This window comes from Vombatus ursinus, unplaced genomic scaffold (genome assembly GCF_900497805.2).
Source record: "Vombatus ursinus unplaced genomic scaffold, bare-nosed wombat genome assembly UNPS02009824.1, whole genome shotgun sequence".
In the NCBI taxonomy this organism is placed as follows: Eukaryota; Metazoa; Chordata; class Mammalia; order Diprotodontia; family Vombatidae; genus Vombatus; species Vombatus ursinus.
Window position 1 is genome coordinate 10,573,202 of NW_020949602.1, and position 18,745 is coordinate 10,591,946.

An 18,745-nucleotide genomic window follows, 5' to 3' on the forward strand; every position below is an offset into this window, starting at 1 on the left:
GGGGGTGGCCAGGAGCCAGATCTCCCGGGATCCTCATCCGCATCACTTATTAATATTATTATTATTAAGCCTGGGTCTGGTCTAGGCCAGTACCTTTCCCTGTACGGAAAGACCTCACTGATAACATGCCTTTTTATTGCTGGTTTCATCATCATATTATTCCCATGAGGTCATTGAAGGAAGGCACTTTACACACCTGAAGAGATGGGGGTGGGACTTCACAGGAAAGAGGCGTGTGCTGGTTAATCAATCATCTTCATGATTGTTGTCATGGTGAGGATGCCTGCGAAGGAGGAAGCCGATGGCCCTGGACTTCCCTGGTCCAGGGCCTGGTCTGCGGTGAGGACGCCCCCTCCCTGCAGTCTGGAGGGTAATTCCTGGGTCATGTCAGCCTGCATCAGCCTCACCTGAAGCCACCCTGTACACGCTTCTGTCATGTTGATGATGATGCCAAGATAAGAGATGTCTCCCGCAAAGTGATACGTGAATGTGCTGGTCACTAGTCATGTCACTGGCATCTTCTGGCTGCTCTGCCCAGTCAGGGCAGGTGCTGTGTTGCTGTCCCACGGGGGCTTTTGCTAAAGACTCAGCTTCTCTCTCATTGGTCCCCAGCGTACCCTTGGCTCCTGAGCCGCTGCTGCCACCCCTGCCAGTCCTTCATCTTACAGCCCTCTGGGTCCTGGTCTCCAGCTGCAATGAAGGAAGGTTTCCCATCTTCTAGGCAGGATTTTAAATTTAATTTAAAGGTTCACTTCTAGTGTTTGCTGGTTTGCCTGGCTTCCTTCTGCAAGAAGCCTTTCCTCCTCCCCCTTCATGCTCTCTGTTAATCTCTAATTTATCCTGTACCTCTTATTTGTACATAGTTGTTTAGATGTTGTCTCTTCCATTAGACCGGGAGCTCCTTGAGGACAGGGACTGTTTTTTGCCTTTCTTTGTATCCTCAGCACTTAGCACATAGGAGACCACTCTTTCTCTCCTCTTTATCTCATATCACAGCCTTATACCACGAATTGCTCCCTTATCCCTGGCTCACATGAAGAGGTAGCCCTTCTCCTTTCCAAGGCAAAACCCTCTTCCAGCACAAGTGATTGCATCCCTTCCCTTGCCCCCAAGAAGATTACCTCTGCTATCATCCCAATCCAGTAAACATGTATTAAGCACCTACTGTGTGCTAGGCACTGTGCTAAGTGCTGGGGATACAATTAATAAAAAGAAAGACAGCCCTTGCCTTCAAGGAATTTACAATCTAATCTCTCCCTTGTCTTGGATCTCATCCTGTCAGCTGACTACTTCCCTTCTACAAATATTGACATGTCCCCCATCCTCGAACCGCCCCCCCCTTGACGATTCCATCCCCTATCTCCCTGTAGCTCTTCTGTCCTTTGTACTGACCTTAAGAAGACGCTGCCTTTGCTCTCTCTCCTCTCACTGCCTTCCTAACCACTTAAAATCTGGCTTCCAGCCTCATCATTCAGCCAGCGCTGCTCTCTCCAAAGTTAGCAGTGATCTCTTAACTGTCAGATCCGATAACCTTCTCTGAGTCCTCGTCCTTGACCTTTCCACACTGACACTGTGGATTGCCCTCTTCTCGACACTCCACCTCGGGGCTCCAGACCTTTCCTCTGGCTGTCCCCCATGCCTGGAATGCTTTCCCTCCTCACCTTCACCTCTTGGCATCCCAGCTAAAATCCCACCTTTCTTACCCCTCTGGTGCCTTCCTTCCCGTGGTTATTTCCTGTCTGGCCCATCTTGAGCTTTTTTGCACATCGTTGTTTGCATGCTGTCTCCCCCATCAGACTGTGAACTCCTGGAGGGGCGGGGACTGTCCTTTGGTTTTCTTTACATCTCTAGCACTTAGCTCAGTACCTGACACATAGTAGGTGCTTAATAAAGGCTTATTGACTGACTGACTACTGGAGACATGGGTCCCTCAAGAAAAGGCTGTTTTCAAAAACAGTTGGGGGTGGCAGGGAGGAAGGATGGATTGAGAGGCCTTTCTTTGACAGGAAGACGGGACTCCTAGATCTCATGGTTTTCTGCTGGGAGAGATCTGAGGGGTCATGCTGTGCTCCTCCTTCCCCACCTCCTCCCATTTAACAGAGCACGGGCTGGAGACACTGCCTTTGAATTCAGGCTTGGGGATCTGTTCCACTAACCCCCCTGGCTGCCGTCATGGAGCATTGCACGTTGGCTGTCCTGTCTCTTATTGTAGGGATTCCTTTCGTGTGTGGGTTGGACCAGGGACCTCTCAGGTCCCTTCCCCTTCTCCAGTTCTGTGATTCTGGAGCGTTTCCTCAGCAATGGCTTCAGTGCCCAAGTCTGCCTTCCCTTCCTAGGGCGGGAGGAGGCAAGTCGAGTCAGGCAGTGAGTAAACATTTCTTAAGTGCCTGCTGTTGCCAGGTTCTGTGCCGAGTGCTGGGCATATAAAGAGGCAGAGCATGGCCCCTGCTCTCAAGGAGCTCCCAGTCCTGTGGGGGAGATGTCACGAACACAGTGACATACAAGCACCAGGGATGCAAATAGGATAAATTGGAGCGAATCGCCAGAGGAAAGACACTACCCGAGTGAAACAAGCTACATCTCTTGTAAAAATTACTTGTTGGGAAATGAACATTTGTTTTCTCTCTCCTTCTTGCTATTAATGGTTTCTTGTCACCATTTATAAGCCTCTGTGTTTAAAGCACTGATTCTTAATTATAGTGAACCCAATTTGCAGTAGCCAGACTGTGACACCACATCCCTATGGGGTCCTTCTCAATCTGGTGTAATAGGAAAGTGTCAGCCATGCCGGCTGTGTATTATAAATAGGGCACTTCATCCATGAGAAGTGATGATTATCTTTCTTTCCCAAGTGTGAAAGACCTATATGCTTCAGGAAGGGGCAGATCATTTAGGCCCCCGAGGAAAGATCCAATGAGTCCTGAAGGGGACCCAAGTCCTTGTGTCGCCTTGTTGTTGAACTTGAAATATCCAGTTTATTAGGGTGAATATATTTTCAGAAGTCCACGCTAAGTAAAATAATGTTGGGAGCTGTTAGAGCAACGGCAGGATTGAATGTCCCTCGGTGATGGCCTTCCTGAAAGCCTTCATCAGGAATGATGAAGAGGGAAACCACCTCCAAAGTAGACTAGCCTTTTACTACAAATAATAACATTTTGAATTTCTATAGCATCTCTCCTGGTAGCAGCTCAAAACCTTTCACACATCTTGTTTTAGCCTCTTCTCAAAGGACAAATATTTTAATGCCCATTTTATAGATGAGGAAACAGCATTGAGAGATTTTCTTAAGAGCCCGGCCCCACTCATTTACCAGATGAGGAAGCCAGCCTAGAGAGGTTGAGTCCTTTTCTAAGGTCACATAGGTTGTGAGTAGCAAAGCTGGAATGTGAACTGAGCTTCGCCATGGGCCTAAGCCCCAAGTGCAAGGGTCTCACCATCACCCGCTTCTAGCTTGCCGTCTAAAGCAGGGCTCTTGCTCCGTCGGCCTGGGCAGTTTCCACGACTGCTGTGCTTTTGTTTGGGATCAATACATTTTTCAGTGAGAAGCAAACATATTGGCTGGAAGATAACTGAATGCCTGGCTAACTCTGTAACCTTTTTCCAGCCTTTCAGTGGGCACCCATTTTACAGATTTGAAATTTCTATACATTATCTGCATTTAGTTATCTTCATCTAAGTCTTTCCCTATTTCTCTGCAGGCCACATTTATAACTCTTTATGGCAGTCTTACTCGATTCACCCACATTTCTTTTTTTTTTTAATTAATTTATTTTGATTTATCAATAATCACTTCCATATGCTTTTGAGTTTAAAATTTTTCTCCCCCATCCTCTCCACCACCCTCCCCAAGATGGCGCACAATCTGATATAGGCTATACATTTACATTCATATTAAACATATTTTCACATTAGTGATGTTGTAAGTAGAAATTAAAACCAATAGGAGGAATCATCAGAAAGAGGAAACAAAATTCAACAAAAGAGAAAAAAAATAACAATTCAGCTTCCATAGTTCTTTCTTTGGATGTGGATAGCATTTTCTATCCAAGGCCCCTGGAGATGTCTTAGATCCTTGTATTGCCAGGAAGGATTAAGTTTATCAATATTAGTCATCACACAGTGTGGCTGTTATTATGTACAACGTTCTTCTGGTTCTGCTCACTTCACTCAGCATCAGACCATACAAGTCTTTCCAGGTTTTTGTGAAGTCAGCCTGTTCATCATTTCTTATAGCACAATAGAATTCCATCACATTCATATACCACAACTTGCTCAGCCGTTCCCCAATTGATGGGGCATCCTCTCAATTTCCAGTTCTTTGCCACACCCACATTTCTTAAGCACTGTCTCCTACACTGTGCTAGGTCCTCAGGACCTCCTCAGGGGAGACAGCATGTCCTCCCACGTGTGACAGTGTATAAAATACAACACAAGTTAGATGGGAAGGAGAAGAGACGGGCATCGGGTACCCTTGGGGAAGGTGTAGTGTAGGCAGCGGCATTGGAACCGAGCTGCGAAGGAAACCAAGTTCTCCAAAGCACAAGGTGAAGGGGGAGTGCATTCCAGGCAGGGGGGCCAGCCTGGATAAAGACAAGGTGGCTGCAGATGGAGCATTATGTGTGAGGAACAGAGAGGGTCAGTTTGTCTGGACCTTAGCGTATGTGAAGAGGGATCCAGACAGTGAGCAAAGTGCTGAGGATAGAAATAGAAGCCGGCGTGACTTTGGGACTTCACCTCTGCAATGTCTCTCAAATCTGCTCCCTTCTCTCCTCTGACTCTGCCCCCACCCTGGTGCAGACCCTTATCACCTCATGCTTGAACTATTACAACAGCTGCTGGGCTGGGGGTCTGCCTACCTCGGGTCTCCCCCTCCCCACCACCTCCAGTCTGTCCTCCATTCAGCCACTAAAGTGACCATGTCACCCCCTACCTCAGAGCTCTCCGTCACCCGCCCCCTGCTACCTCTCCAGTCTTCTTACACTTTACTCCCCTAGGCATACTCTTTGATCCAGTGCCGCTGGCTTCCTGGTTATCCCTAGGATAAGACACTTCATTCTCAGCTCCGGGCATTTTCTGTGGTTGTGCGCCGTGCCAGAAAGCCCTCCCTTTTCTGCTGTGATGACAGACCTCCCCTTTAAGGCCCAGATAAAATCTCCCCCCTCTGCCAGAAGCCTCCCCCTAGCTCTTCCCAATTCCAGGGCCTTTCTTCAGGTGGCTGTTTCCTTCTTACCCTGTGGATAGCTTGCTTCCACCATTCAATAGTGAGCACCCTGAGGGCACGCATTGCCTTTTGTCTCTTTGTCTCCGTCTCCCTTAGCCTGGTGCCTGGCACAGAGTAGGTGGGCACTTAATAAACTTTTATTGACTGACTGAGTAGACATGCTAAACCCACGGCTGTCAATCTTGAATCCCGGGGCCAAGGCAGTATAAGACTTTGGAAGCTCGAATGTTAGCATTTGGAGCCGAAAAGTTCAAGGGCATTCAAGGTTTTAGGGGGAGGTGGTGAAGATAGTGACCTGAGTAGAGGAAGTAAGCAGCTTGTGCTGAAACTTAAGGGTCACAAGGAGTCAGAAGTTGTTGGGTTGGGCATGACACCGTCCTCGACTCTGGCTGGAGGGAAGGAGGCCAGGTAGGAGGCTCCTGCAGCATCCCAGGGAAGGGGAGAGGCGGGTCTGAACTAGCCTGTGACCTGTTAGTGTCGAGGAGACACGTGGGTGATGAAAGGAGAGATTCCAGGGTCACTCAGAGGTTGTGAACCCGGGCCCTTGGAAGAAGGGGGATGTGACCCTTGATAGAAATTGGGAAGTATATGGCAGGGGTCGGCAAAGGGCAGGGTAGTAGATTTTATAGGCTTTGTAGGCCAAGAGACAAAAGTGAGGCTATTATATTGATACTTAGATAACGGTGTAGAAAACTCATTTTCACAAAGTTTAATGACAAAATTAAAAATATAATAATAATAAAGTACGGGTTTTTTTTTTGTATTATAGGTCTGTTAATGAGAAGAATGGAATTCTTTTTGGGGGAATAACATTTTGCTTAATTGGGGTTCAAACTGAATGTTTCCTGTCACAAAAATCAGTTGCAAGTGTTCATCTATTATATTGATGTGTAATGAGATTTTCCATATTTCATCTTTGAAAATGGCTTTTCACACAGATAAATACCGTCAAATACTGATAACAGTCCATAAGCATATGATTTTAATTGAGCCAAAAAACTAATAATGTTAAATGAACTTATTTTGTCCGGACACATTTCTTCAGCTGTTGGAACCAGACTCAATTTAATTAACGCACCAGCAGTAAACAGCTTTCCTTGCTTGAGTAACAGATGAGCCATTCGGAATCTTACTTGGTCTGAGCTTCATTTCCATTTTTTTATTTTTGTTAAATTCTGCTGTGATAAGATAATCTCTTTTAAAATTTCGAATTGTTGTGTTGTCTGCTTTCCTGTGTATCTGGGAATATTGGGATGAATGCTTTCCCTGGTAATGTTGATGTATATTGTATTCTTTTGGCACCCCTCTACTGTCGTTGCATAATAAACACGATGCTATCTAATTCAATAATAAAATAGGCCACACTCCGCTGAGTCCTAAAAGCACAACCGTGGAAGTCTCCTTTTGTTTTCTTGGGTTGACATGATGGGTGTGCTCTGGTAATGATAACATAAAATCGCATGGCGCTAACAACGCTGTTGAGTTCTAATTGCCTCCCTGCGATTGGCAGTGCGCCTGAGCAGCAGCAGTAGGACGCAGTGAGCGCCACGCACCATCTCTGCGGCCCCTCACCTCTGCCTTTGTGTCAGAAAAGTCGCGGAGACAGCGCATGAACAGTACAACTTTACTGAAAGAATACAGACATATGAATTTCACATCATTTTCATTTCATTACAGATTATTCACTTGATTTTTTTCAACTATTTAAAAATGTAAAAGCCATTCTTAGCTCATGGACAGGAGGATATATTTGGCCCATGGTATGCTGACCTCGTTGCATTCATGTTCCAGTCTGCCTGGCCATTTCCCTGCCTTTAGACTTTTCGGCCTTGTTTAGTTTTTTCACTACTAAGTATAGTGAACCTATAAATATTTTAATACAAAAGGGTCTTTCTCCTTTTTGATTGTTTATTTCCTTGAGAAATATTCTCAGTGGCACGGTTAGCAAGTCAAAGGGTATATGACCTGAGTTTTTTTTGTTTTGTTTTGTTTTTGGCTAGGCAGTGGGGTTAAGTGACCTGCCCAGGGTCACACAGCTGGTAAGTGTTAAGTGTCTGAGGCTGGATTTGAACTCAGTTCCTCCTGACTTCAGGGATGGAACTGTATCCTCTGTGCCACCTAGCTGCCCCAGGACCTGAGTTTTTGAAAAAGAAAAGACTTCTGCCTTGAGTTGCTTCATGTATATGTTATAACATTGGCGATCTTCCGTTCTCTCAAGGACATAATTTAAGATCTAGCATTCTTGATGAAATTGTTTAACTATCTTCATTTTCAATTTGAAAATGTGCTTTTTTAGGGGCAGCTAGGTGGCACAGTGGATAGAGCACCGGTCCTTGAGTCAGGAGGACCTGAGTTCAAATCCAGCCTCAGACACTTGACACTTACTAGCTGTGTTACCCTAGACAGGTCACTTAACCCCATTGCCTAGTTTTAAAAAAAAAAATGTGCTTTTAAAAAAAATATCACGAATTTCTCATTTGTTTCCATGTTTAATTGACACTGTTCTGTCTTAAAATTTATCAATGAAGTTTTGAGCAAAGCATGACAATTTTTGTGTCACTCTAAAATACTCTTTTTTGCAAACATTTTAGTGGGTAACATGTTGAATATATTCCTTTTGTACAGTGTAGCAATTAAAAATAACCTAGAGAAATTCTGGAATGATATAAATGAGTTGGTACACAGTGTTGCACTTAGTAAGTTGCTATTCTTAAATATTGAGAATTTCTTCAGGACTTTGTTTCTCAATCAGTGATTATTACATGAAGAGAAACACCAGCCAAGGGGGTTAGTTTAGTCCCTGCCATTCCTATTGTGCACAGCGTTTTTTGTATGTGAATGTGTTTAACTATACATAGATAGGTAAATGTACTTTGGGGGTTTTTTCCTCTGACTTGAGAAGCAAGATGGATGTTATCTTTAGTTTCGTAAGGAATCCAAACATGAGCATCTTTGCATTTTTTGTAGAATGGCCAGCAGCCCAGGAGGTCACGCATCTGTCTCCAGTCAGAAATCGACACTTTGGGAATGTTCTCGACCGAAGAAATTACAGGTCACTGAAGAGGAGTTGTTTTACATGAATTGTAGAGCTGCCTATCTAACTGTTTTTAAAAGCAGTTTAGAAAGTATTATGTCAAGAGATCAACTTTGCCTAGGTAAATACTCTTTTAATTTTCAGCATGTGTGTTAATTTTTACTTGTAAATTGAGAAAAGCAAAAAGATAAGATGTCATATTTCAATCCTAAACTGTTTTCATTGCTTAATAAAGCTTGGCTAATAAAATCATACTCTTTTTAGATGACCACATGCTATAAAATAAAGCTCCAAAATTATAAAATAAAAAATCAAGCAAATGCCATGTTGTAGAAGCTTAAAATTTTTGTTTTATTTTGAATATATTTCAAGCTATCATTATCTAGGGATTAGTGCTTTATAATGATATAGTTAGGAACTTGTACATTCTAAGTAAGTTTGAATTTCACCAATTTGAGGGAATGAATGAAAAAGAATTGATGAGACCTTACTATATGACACTTAGCAGTGTGCTGAGTACTGGGGCTACATACAGACCCAGAAGGAGAAGCCTGCCACCCAAATAAGAGAGTGATCTCCAGGGAAATGAATTCAGTCCAGCAAGTCACTGGCATAGTGATTTGATGTATAGGGCAGTCAGATGACACACCTTAACAGAAGCAGTGGTACTGTTGATTTGATTGCTGTGTCTAGAAAAAGGAGGAAAGATAGGCTGCACTTCTCAGCAGGCAGATGATAAGGTGGCTTAGGTAGACAGCCAGATAGAAGGTGAAGGTGAGGGATGGTCTAGCCTGGGGCCTGAGACCAGCTGGATAGAGTGGGCTGATTCAGTTTGTACTCTCTCAGCCACCAGTTAAGGTGTCTGGGCTCTAGAGCAGGAGTTCCAAAGATGGGTGAATTGATTTTCCTAAGTACTGGGAATGCAGTGCAGAAGGTGGTGGTCCAGGTGGGAAGAAGCAGGTCAGTAAGAGCAGGTAAATAGTAAGATGGCTTAGCTGGGTGAGTGGGTAGGAAATCTGTGCAGAGTCTGGGGCCAGCATTCGTAGAGGATGAGGTAAATTCGCAACTACGTTGTCACAGTCAAGATGGCTGAGGCCCAGGGTGGGAAGGATGAAGGCAAAGAGAATGTTTGAATTATGTTACTGGGTACATATTTGAAGGTGGGGAAAGAGAGAGCGGAATGAAAAGACAAGAAGGAAAGGAAAAAAGAAAGAAAAATTTATTTTCGTTGTGTTGTCGCCCCTTATCACAAGTCCCCTGAGGACTGGTCCTAGGAAGTCTTAGAACATGGTCAGCCCCATCTATGTGAAAAAGAAAAAAAGGCTTAGTTATCTTAGTGTATGGTGGTCAAGAACATTGTGACCATCAATAGGTAAGGCTTCAGATACTTTGGCCATTAAGACCAGAGATGAACGCAGTTACCAAGCTATTCTCTTCACTTAGTGAGTCGTTTCTTAAAGACAGAACTTTGGCATGCTGCTAGAGTTGAAGAAGGGAATTCTGTGCTCTCCTTCAAAGACTTCCATTTATGGGGCCACATGGGATGAATTCCTGAAGCAGTCCTTAAATGCCCACTATGTGCACATTGTTGGGGGATAGAAGAATGAAAAACATCACAGTCCCTGCCCTCAGAGAGCCGACCTTCAGTGCCGGGATCATGCCAAAGAGCCCACAGGAGCCAGGCCAGTCCCTCTGTCCTTGACGAGAAGATGGCCCGGGGGGCGATGATATGTGAAGAGCTGAGCAGTTATTACCAAGGAGGGAACCTCCAGGAAAGAAGGCGCTTTCAGGCGTGATGGCCGAGAGGAGCGTGAACCAGTGCTATCCATCGTGGTGCCCAGAAGGATCAGGGCCAGGCTTCCATGTCTGGGGCTCCTGTGCAGCCTGGCGCAGGCCCTCGTTACCTCCAGCCTGGACTGTCGTCCAATAATAGCTAGCATTTACGTAGCTTTTGGGTGTGCCAAGTGCTTTACAAATATTATCCTGTTTGATTCTAACAACACCCCTGGGAGGGAGGTGCTATTATTCCCATTTTACAGATGAGGAAACAGAGGCAAATAAAGATGAAGTGACTTGCCCAGGGTCACACAGCTGGTAAGTATCTGAATCAGGAATCGAATTCAGATCTTCCTGACTTCATTGCACCACCTTGTGCTCTTCTGATTACTCTCCCTGCCTCAGGTCTCTTTCCCCTTCTGATCCCTCCACTTACCTGCCAAAATGACTTTCTTTAAACATAAGTCTGACCATGCCACACTTAATGTGGGGCTCATGGATGGGGTATCATGGATTTAGAACTTTTAATCCTCTGGTAACTACATTTCAGTATAACTGATTTCCTTTGCAATCCTGTGTATTTCACTTTATGCATTTAAAAACATGATTCTGGGAAGGAGCCCATAAGCTTCCCCAGACTGATTGCCAAAGGGGTCTAGGGCAGGAAAAAAAGATGAAGACGCCTGGTCTAACCTCTCAAGCTCCTGGGATTCTGACTGGTCACGCTGAGGGTTAGCTCTCCCTCTCAGCTCGATGGCTTTTGCAGTTCTGATGAACATGCCAGCCACGCCTTTTATCCAAGCCATTGAGCAGGATGTCCTGTGGCCCATGGCTTAGTTTGGGATCTCAGGGGAACTCCGCCAGAGACCCACAGCCATCGCGCCTCCTTCTTGAGTTCTGCCACCCGGCCCATCCCAGATTCACTCTGTTAGATGGTCTTGTCCCACGAGAACACCGTGAGATGCTTTATCTGGAAACGGCATCCATCCCCTGACACACCGGTTTGGTCACCAGGTCAGAAACTGAAGTCAGAACAGCACGGTTCCTCCCTAAGGAAGCTTGGCGGCCTCTCGGGGCACAGTCTCCTCTTCCAGATGATCACTAACCGCCTCTCCCATGAGATACTGGAGAATTCTACCAGGAATTGAAGCTCCACTACGACTTTCCGAATTTTGTCATCTTCCCCTTTTTTAAATGAGGATGTCATTTCCTTGCTCGAGTCCTCCGGTGCCTCCCCAGCTCTCCGGGGTCTTTCATCTGTCGCCAGCATCTGCCAGTTCATCCGGGCCACGCTCATCAGGGCTCTCTGAGTGCTTTTTCACCATCTTCTTATCTTGGGTTTCACCTCCCTCATAGTGCCTTTTGTTCATCCTTTTCTGCCCATAGCAAAGGACACAGCGATAAAATACACATCCAGCGGCGGAGGCTTCTGTCCTCTCAGGCGTCTTTGTCTCCTGCCCTGTCTTGGAGCCTCATCTTCTACCCCATGTTATTTTAAGAACTCTTTCATCGGTAGCTTTCTATGGCCAGCTCCAGCTCATCTGGAGTTCTAGTATTCTGGCACTCTCATAGTCCTGGGCCATACCTTTGTACTCCTCAGGTTCTTGCTCTTGATTCTATCTCTGCACACGGGTTTTCTTCAGATCTGAAATCTGCTATGTTACTTGTGCATCCACATTGGTCTCTTCGGACAGCTCCTTTTTTTTACTTCCAGTATTATCTCTCTGTGTTTTCAGGATTTCATTCATGAGAGTTTCTTATCTCTCCTGGACTAACTTTTAAAGAATTTCAGTCAATAGTGTGCCACCCATCTCACTCTGAACCCTTTGAAATCTGTTCTCTCAAAATCAAGGATGCGTGTCAAACAACAAGGGAGTCACAGTTAACTTATCCACATTCAGCTGGACAAGCTTGGGCAGAGGGAAGGAGGAAACACGCAGGTGCTTGCGAGAGAGAGAGAACAATTTAATGAAGGTGGGCAGCCTCACCCACCATTTTATTTTCATTTGGTTTCAGTTCTCAAGTGCTTTTTATAGAATAAGCATCTTGCTGCCAAGCATGAGTCTAGAATCTTCTCTTTATCAGATCCACGGGCAGTCTATTCATTTCCTTTAGGCAAACTGAACCAAGATTCATTCTTAATTGGAATTCCTGTGGTTCCTGCCTGATCAGCTAGAAGATGCCTGCTGTGTGACTCCCCTTTGACTTCCTGCACTCCTCCCTTTTTTCCTAGGGAAGCAAGAAGAAATAGTTCTGTGCTGGTGTGATCCGCTTCTGACGCAAGGACACTTAGGTGTGAAGCTCTGTCAGAATGGTTTTGTCCCTAATCATTGCTTTTCCTGCCAGCTAAGTTTTAACTGTTTTTATTTTCTTCCATTTTAAAAGGAATCCTGATTCTTACCTCTTTCCTGATTAATAGCTTAGTGAAGTACTGTGGAGGGAAAGGACGTTTCGGTGTTTCCGTGGCACCCGTCTTAGATCCATCTGCTCCCCAATACCGATATTCTAAGTAGAATGAGACCCCAGCCCAGGGGTGGGGAACCTGCAGCCTTGAGGCCACATGTGACCTTCTAGATCCTTAAGCGTGGGCCTTTTGACTGAATCCAAGGTTCCCCACCCCTGCCCTAGCCCCTTTCTTGGTATAAGTATTCAAAGATACTGTACTTCATGTGTGATTGAAGGAATTTTTGAGAGTGGTGTTGAATAGACTGATCTTTACCCAGACGCTGCTTTTGGAAGCTAGCTTCCACGTAAGCTGTATCAGTAAGGCGCAGCTACTGCATTTCAAGCTTTGCTCTCTGTCTTTATCACAGACTAAGAGGGAGTGCTCACTGCCCCCAGGGTCCTAATCATTTCCACTCAACACAACCTCTTCCTCACAGTTGGTGAGAATGATGCAGAACAGAATTTCCCTTTCTTGGCTCTTTTCTCTTGTGAAAGATCATCACGTAAGCAAGCCTGTTAGCTGCTCTACTCTTGACACGGAGAGTGATCAAGGAGACGTCTTGATAATTGTAAAGACGCTAACGTGGTCCAGTGGGTAGAGCACATGGCCTGAAGTCAGGAAGACTCGGGGCTCAGTCTGGCCTCAGACCCTTTCTAGCTGTGTGACCCTAAGCAGGTCACTTTACCTCAGTTTGCCTCAGTTTCCTCATCTGTAAAATGGGGTTTCTAATAGCACCTGCCTCCCAGGGTGAGGATCCAGTGACATGAAAGATGGAAAGTGCTTCAAAAACTTAAAGCACTGTATAGATGCTGGCTGTTACGATAACGAAAGTCTCCGGCAGCTCTGCCTTCACTCCTCTGGGGCAGATTAGGGAGCTCTTTCCTGAGCCCTCCCACTTCCTCTTTCAATCCAGGTCTGTAGGGTGCACCAGTGACATTATCAGTCCTGGTTCTTCTCCACTGGTCTTCACCCAGATGTGTTCCACCGTGCCTCCCTCCTCTGATTTCTGAATTTCCTCTTAATGTGGTACCATTCCTCTGCCGCTTTTACTAAGCCTGTTTCTTTTGAATAAATCATACCTGGTCAAGGCTCCATGATACCTACAAGGTCAAGGTGGCTTCTTCACTTAGCACCTCTAGTTCCTATCGCTTGTTGCCTGAACTTTGGGCCTTTGTATGAAGATGATCAAGGACCTGGATCATAGTGCTGGCTTCTTTCTTATGACTCTTTCCCCATGGAACTAATGGGTGCTTTAACCTCTCTGCTTCCCACATTATAGCTACTCTCTATTAGACATAGTTTGGTGGATATGCAGAAAGTTTCCTCTCTTCTCCATCCTTTTTTAAAACTCTGTTGATTAAATTCACAAGACTCCAAATGCATTCTAAGCCCTTGTTTAGTACATTCTGTCTCTAACTAGGAACCTTTTACTTGTGTATTTTAAACTGTGGTCCAGAAATCCAAATCCCACTTTCACATGCCATCTTTTCAGCTGGTAAGTCACTTCCCAGGTCTACTGTTATTCCATCTATCTATATCTCTCCCGTTTCCCTCTGGACTTCAGTTTCTTGCCCAGACTTTTAAATCTTTGGCAATGGTTTTTCGCTTCCTTTGGAAGCTAATTTCAGTGACCAGAAGTTGTTAGTAGTTATTTACAGTCCTAGGGAAATTTTAAGATACCCACCCTAGGATGATAATTGACCTCTCTGTGTTATCAGGCCAACAAAAAGAGGCCTCAAATACCTCTCAGCCCAAGGAATCTCCAACAGCCGCTGCTGTTCCCTCCTTCCAGTGTGATTTTCAGAAGAGTGGATACAAAATAGAAAGTGATTTCTGCGGGTAAAGGCACGGGAAATTGGGGGGAGATTGAGTCAGCTTCCCCTAGGACATGGCATGTGATGTGAACTTGAAGGAAAACCAGAGACTGTAGGAGAGAGAGGTGAGAAGGGATTCCAGGTGTGAGAGCATATCTGCCAAGGCACAGAGGCAGAGGATGCCAGATGCCTTTTCATTGTAAGTGATTGATGAACCCTGGTACCAACCAGTTACTTTCATTTTGAGTTGTTAAATATTGAAGCTTCAGAAACTGTTCTAAAAAGTGGTATGACCCACGGTGAGGGTGAGTGGGTGATCTCTTAGAAAATGGGCTTACTGGGGCAGCTAAGTGGTGCAGTAGATAGAGTTCTAGCCTTGGAGTCAGGAGGACCTGAGTTCAAATTCAGCCTTAAGACACTTGAAACTTACTAGCTGTGTGACCCTGGGCAAGTCACTTAACCCCCATTGCCTCACCAAAAAACAAAAACTGTTTTAAAAGAAAATGGACTTACCAAAAGGAATTCCTAAAATCTCTTAGAAAAGGTGCTCAGTGTACAGAAGATATTTTGGCTGGAGGACAGCTTTCTATCTCCTCAGCTACATGAGAAATGTTTCTAATGCAAAGACTCGTTAGCATGCATCACCACTAACTCCAACTACAGAACAATTAGCCCTTCATACTTACTCTGCTCTCCTGAGGGGTAAAGACAAATTTGGGGCGCTCCTGACCAGAGATTTCACAGCCGTCTTGGGTCTGTACTCTCCGAGCAGCTCACAAGGTCGGGATCTTTTGGCCAGTCAGACACGGTTCTTTGGTCCTTTCGGATTCGGGATGAGCCTCTCAGTGATCATCTTCTCTGAAAAGTGGTATGCCTGTGGGAAGTACCTCCCAACAGGGAGCAAGCGCCAGTTAGGGACCTCGGCACTCAGGCTAAAAGGTGGCTGCCACTGCTAGAAGCGCCCTTAGCAGGATCACTGCTCACTGGCTGCAGCCTGTCTTTAGGGAGGAAGACCCAGAGCCGATGAGGACGGCTCTTTTGGGATGACCTATTCTCCTGCTCCGTGCTTTTAGCCAATATCCCCCACGACCGCGGAAGTCTAACGCAGAGTTGACAGAGGCCCAAAGCTGTGCACTCAAACATACCCTCCTTAGCGCAGTGCCGGGCACACAGTCGGCACTTAATAAATGTTTATTGACTGACTTATCCAGCATCCTCAGTGGGCAGCTCTCCCTGCTTCAGTCTCCAGTTATCTTTGACATGGCCCTCCAGATACAGATGCCATTAAAGGGTTGCTACATCGTCCCAGAAAGGGGCCGTAGCACATTCCTAATTCAAAAAGAACGCGTCTGTTTGGCAAATTAGGGAGCTCCCTGACCAGCCCTGTTCGCATTGGACTATTTCAGCACTGGGCAGTTTATAGCCTTAAACACGTATCAGTGTATTAAATAAATACGTGCATACTGATACAACTTCTGACATGCTGTTACTGACCTTCCCTTTGGTGTTAGCACCAGTCCAATATGTTTACAGTTTACACTTTTCCCTTACTGAAGCATTTATTTTGCCATCCAATGGACGTGTATTATCAGGGTGTTAGTTTTATAGGCTTATGTGGAAGGATAAGGAGTTAGCATTTTTCTTATATAAATTCTCGGTATAGAGACGGAACCCCCTTTGTAGCATGCTAGCGCTTTGCTTTAGATCTGAATGTCAGCACAGAAGCAGTGAGAACAAGGGTCAGGGCTCTTTTGTATTGTGCAGCTTTCCACTGGATCCTTGTGCCGCTTAAACTCGTACCACAGGTGCACACGTTTCCATTTCGAGGTCAGATAAAACTGACAATTATCAGAGCTTGTCATGAACGTTTTTTAACTTGTGAGTAGTATAGTCATTACAGGTTCATGTCAAAGCTTAAAGTAAACTCAGGCAGAAGATTAGGTCTGTGGTGTCAGTCTTGAAGTATTTCCAGTTACGTTATGTTTGTAGTGTAAGTTAAACTCTGCTGTTCATTCGAATACTTATCCATGATAATGAATTCTTAAACTGGGTTTTTAAAAACAGCTGAACAGTTCACAGAAATAGGAATGTCTAAATAGAGAATATATATGTATGTGTGTGCATTTCATATATACATATATATATATGGAGAGAGAGAGGAGACAGAATTCACTTTGGTAGCTATTATTGTTTTTCCTTACTATATACTCTAATTCCAGTCTTCAAAGAGTAGAAGTAAACTTACATTATTTTTTTAAATGCATACCAAAACAGCTGTTCAATTACTTGTTCAGTTGTGTCTGACTCTTCATGACCCCATTTGGGGTTTTCTTGGCAAAGATGCTGGGGTGGTTTGCCATTTTCTTCTCCAGCTCATTTTGCAGGTGAGAAAACTGAAGCAAACACAGTTAAGTGACTTGCCCAGGGTCACCCAGCTAGTAAGTATCTGAGGCCAGATTTGAACTCATGAAGATGGTCTTCCAGCTTCAGGCTGGGCACTCTATCCACAGCAACACCTAGTTAGTTACTTACTTGCTCACATACTAAAGTAGTGACCTTGTGAAGGTCCAAGATTGTATTAACAAATATTACCTCTGCTGTTGCTGCTGCTGCTGCTGCTGCTGATGATTTTATGGGATTTTTAAGGGAAGAGAATGTGTTAACTGTTACTGTTAAAATGTCCCCCATTTCCCAAAACCATCTCTGAATATCCCCCCAAATTTCTGGCTATTTCAAAAGCTGTTAGTTGGATGCATCAAAGGTGGCAGGTACACTTTTAGAGAGGATGGAAATTGACCTTGTAACTTGGACTCATTATGACAAAAAGTGGTCATCTTAGCATTGAGTCATTTGAAAACTGGGTTTGTAGAGGGAGGAATCTTACTTTTTTTTCTTTTTACTTTTCTAAAAAGGTTTAAAAAAAACAAAACAATTTACCTTTGTGTACCTCTGAGAATATAGTAACACGCCAAATTCCAAGAGGAATCATTTCTCTTTACTCTCTATCCAAGTGGTCCATTCTACCCAACTTGATTCTGCTCTAACTCTAGTAATTGTATGTATCTGGGTTCCCCATAATCAGATACCCAGTTTGCTTGTCAACTGGTCCTACACATGCCTGAATAAATAAGATGGTGAATTAGAGAGGTATTTCCTTTCTGTTTCCGTGACTGGTTTAAAATTACCTTCAATCTAGGCAACCCCAACACAGGCTAGATCCCGTCCTGAAAGTTTCTGTAAGCAGTTTTTAGGCCTTTATATGTGCCTTTCTTTTTTAGGCTATTATCTTGTAGTAAATAACTGGTTTTCCCTATTTTCCAGTATTTCCCCAAAGCACTTAGTAAAATATTTTGTACAATGGGTGAAGAATTAAAATGTTGACTGATTTATAAAGGTCTAGGCATGCTACCCTGAATCTGGCTAGTGTGTTCATTGTACCAAGAACATCTGTTGTAACTTCAGATCACCTGAGGTTTATTCACTCAGAGCGAATCATGAAATTACCTACCTAGATCATTTTTCTGGGTCCTGAGAATATGCAGGTGATCCTGGGAAATCTTGTCTAATTGAGCTAGTTTTCATTTTTTCCGTCTCCAGTGCCTAGCAGAGTGTCTTGCACATAGAGGTGCATATGCAGTGTTTGTTGAATTCAGTTGGATGTGAGATTTTATGAGAAATGAGAATCCTAAAGTAAAACGAGTGTGCTTTTTATTTTTGTGACTTCGAGGCTGATTACCAAGATATTAGGTGTACTAGATAATGGATATTCTTAACAATCAGACATAGGTATGTTCTGCAGTATTTCCCTTTGGGGCTTATGTTATATGGTCATTATGCAAAAATCTGGCCATCCTCAATGATAAGATCAGCTTACCTAATTATAGAAGATATTTAAGACTACTCAAAGCCGTAGTTAGCAGTATTTCAAAGTGTTTCTGCCCTTCAGTTGTTTTTTGAATGGCCTCGAATGGTTTTTAAATTTGAATAGGTTATCCAGCCTTTAGATTAGATGACCTCTAACCCCAAAATTCTATGATTCTAAAAATGGACCCATTTCTATATGTGGGCTAGAACGTAGCATGCATCTAAAGAACTTGCAAAGGCTCTTGGCCGACAGTAATTGGAAAACAGATTGTTCCTAGGTTAATGCTCTTGTTCTCAATCTAATGATTTAAATTTAACTCCTTACTTGGCATTTTAAACATGTTAAGAGTATTTATTAAACCTGTCAAAAAAGGTAAGTTGTATTTTTGTGTGTTTACTCTTTTGTTCCCAAGTTTCAGGTTTTTTAAAACAATCTTTTGAAATTCTGAGTCCTTAATCAAATTTAAAAAACCATCAAGTTGTGAACTGAGATATCAAAGTTAGTCTGTTTAATTTTTTGAATTTATTAACGGACATTAATTAATGGACTTGGGATTTTTAAATTTATATTTTTGAGAAAATGAATACAC

General features: G+C 44.0%; 1 protein-coding gene across 1 annotated transcript in view; it reads left to right on the top strand.

The window, feature by feature from the left end:
- Positions 1-18,745, top strand: part of EFCAB7 (EF-hand calcium binding domain 7) — a 60,193-nt gene that overhangs the window by 621 nt on the left and 40,827 nt on the right. The window contains exon 2 of the mRNA XM_027852833.1: positions 8,189-8,376. Coding sequence (XP_027708634.1) covers positions 8,190-8,376 — 187 coding nt within the window. The 5' untranslated portion in view covers position 8,189. The remainder of the gene's footprint in view (positions 1-8,188; positions 8,377-18,745) is intronic.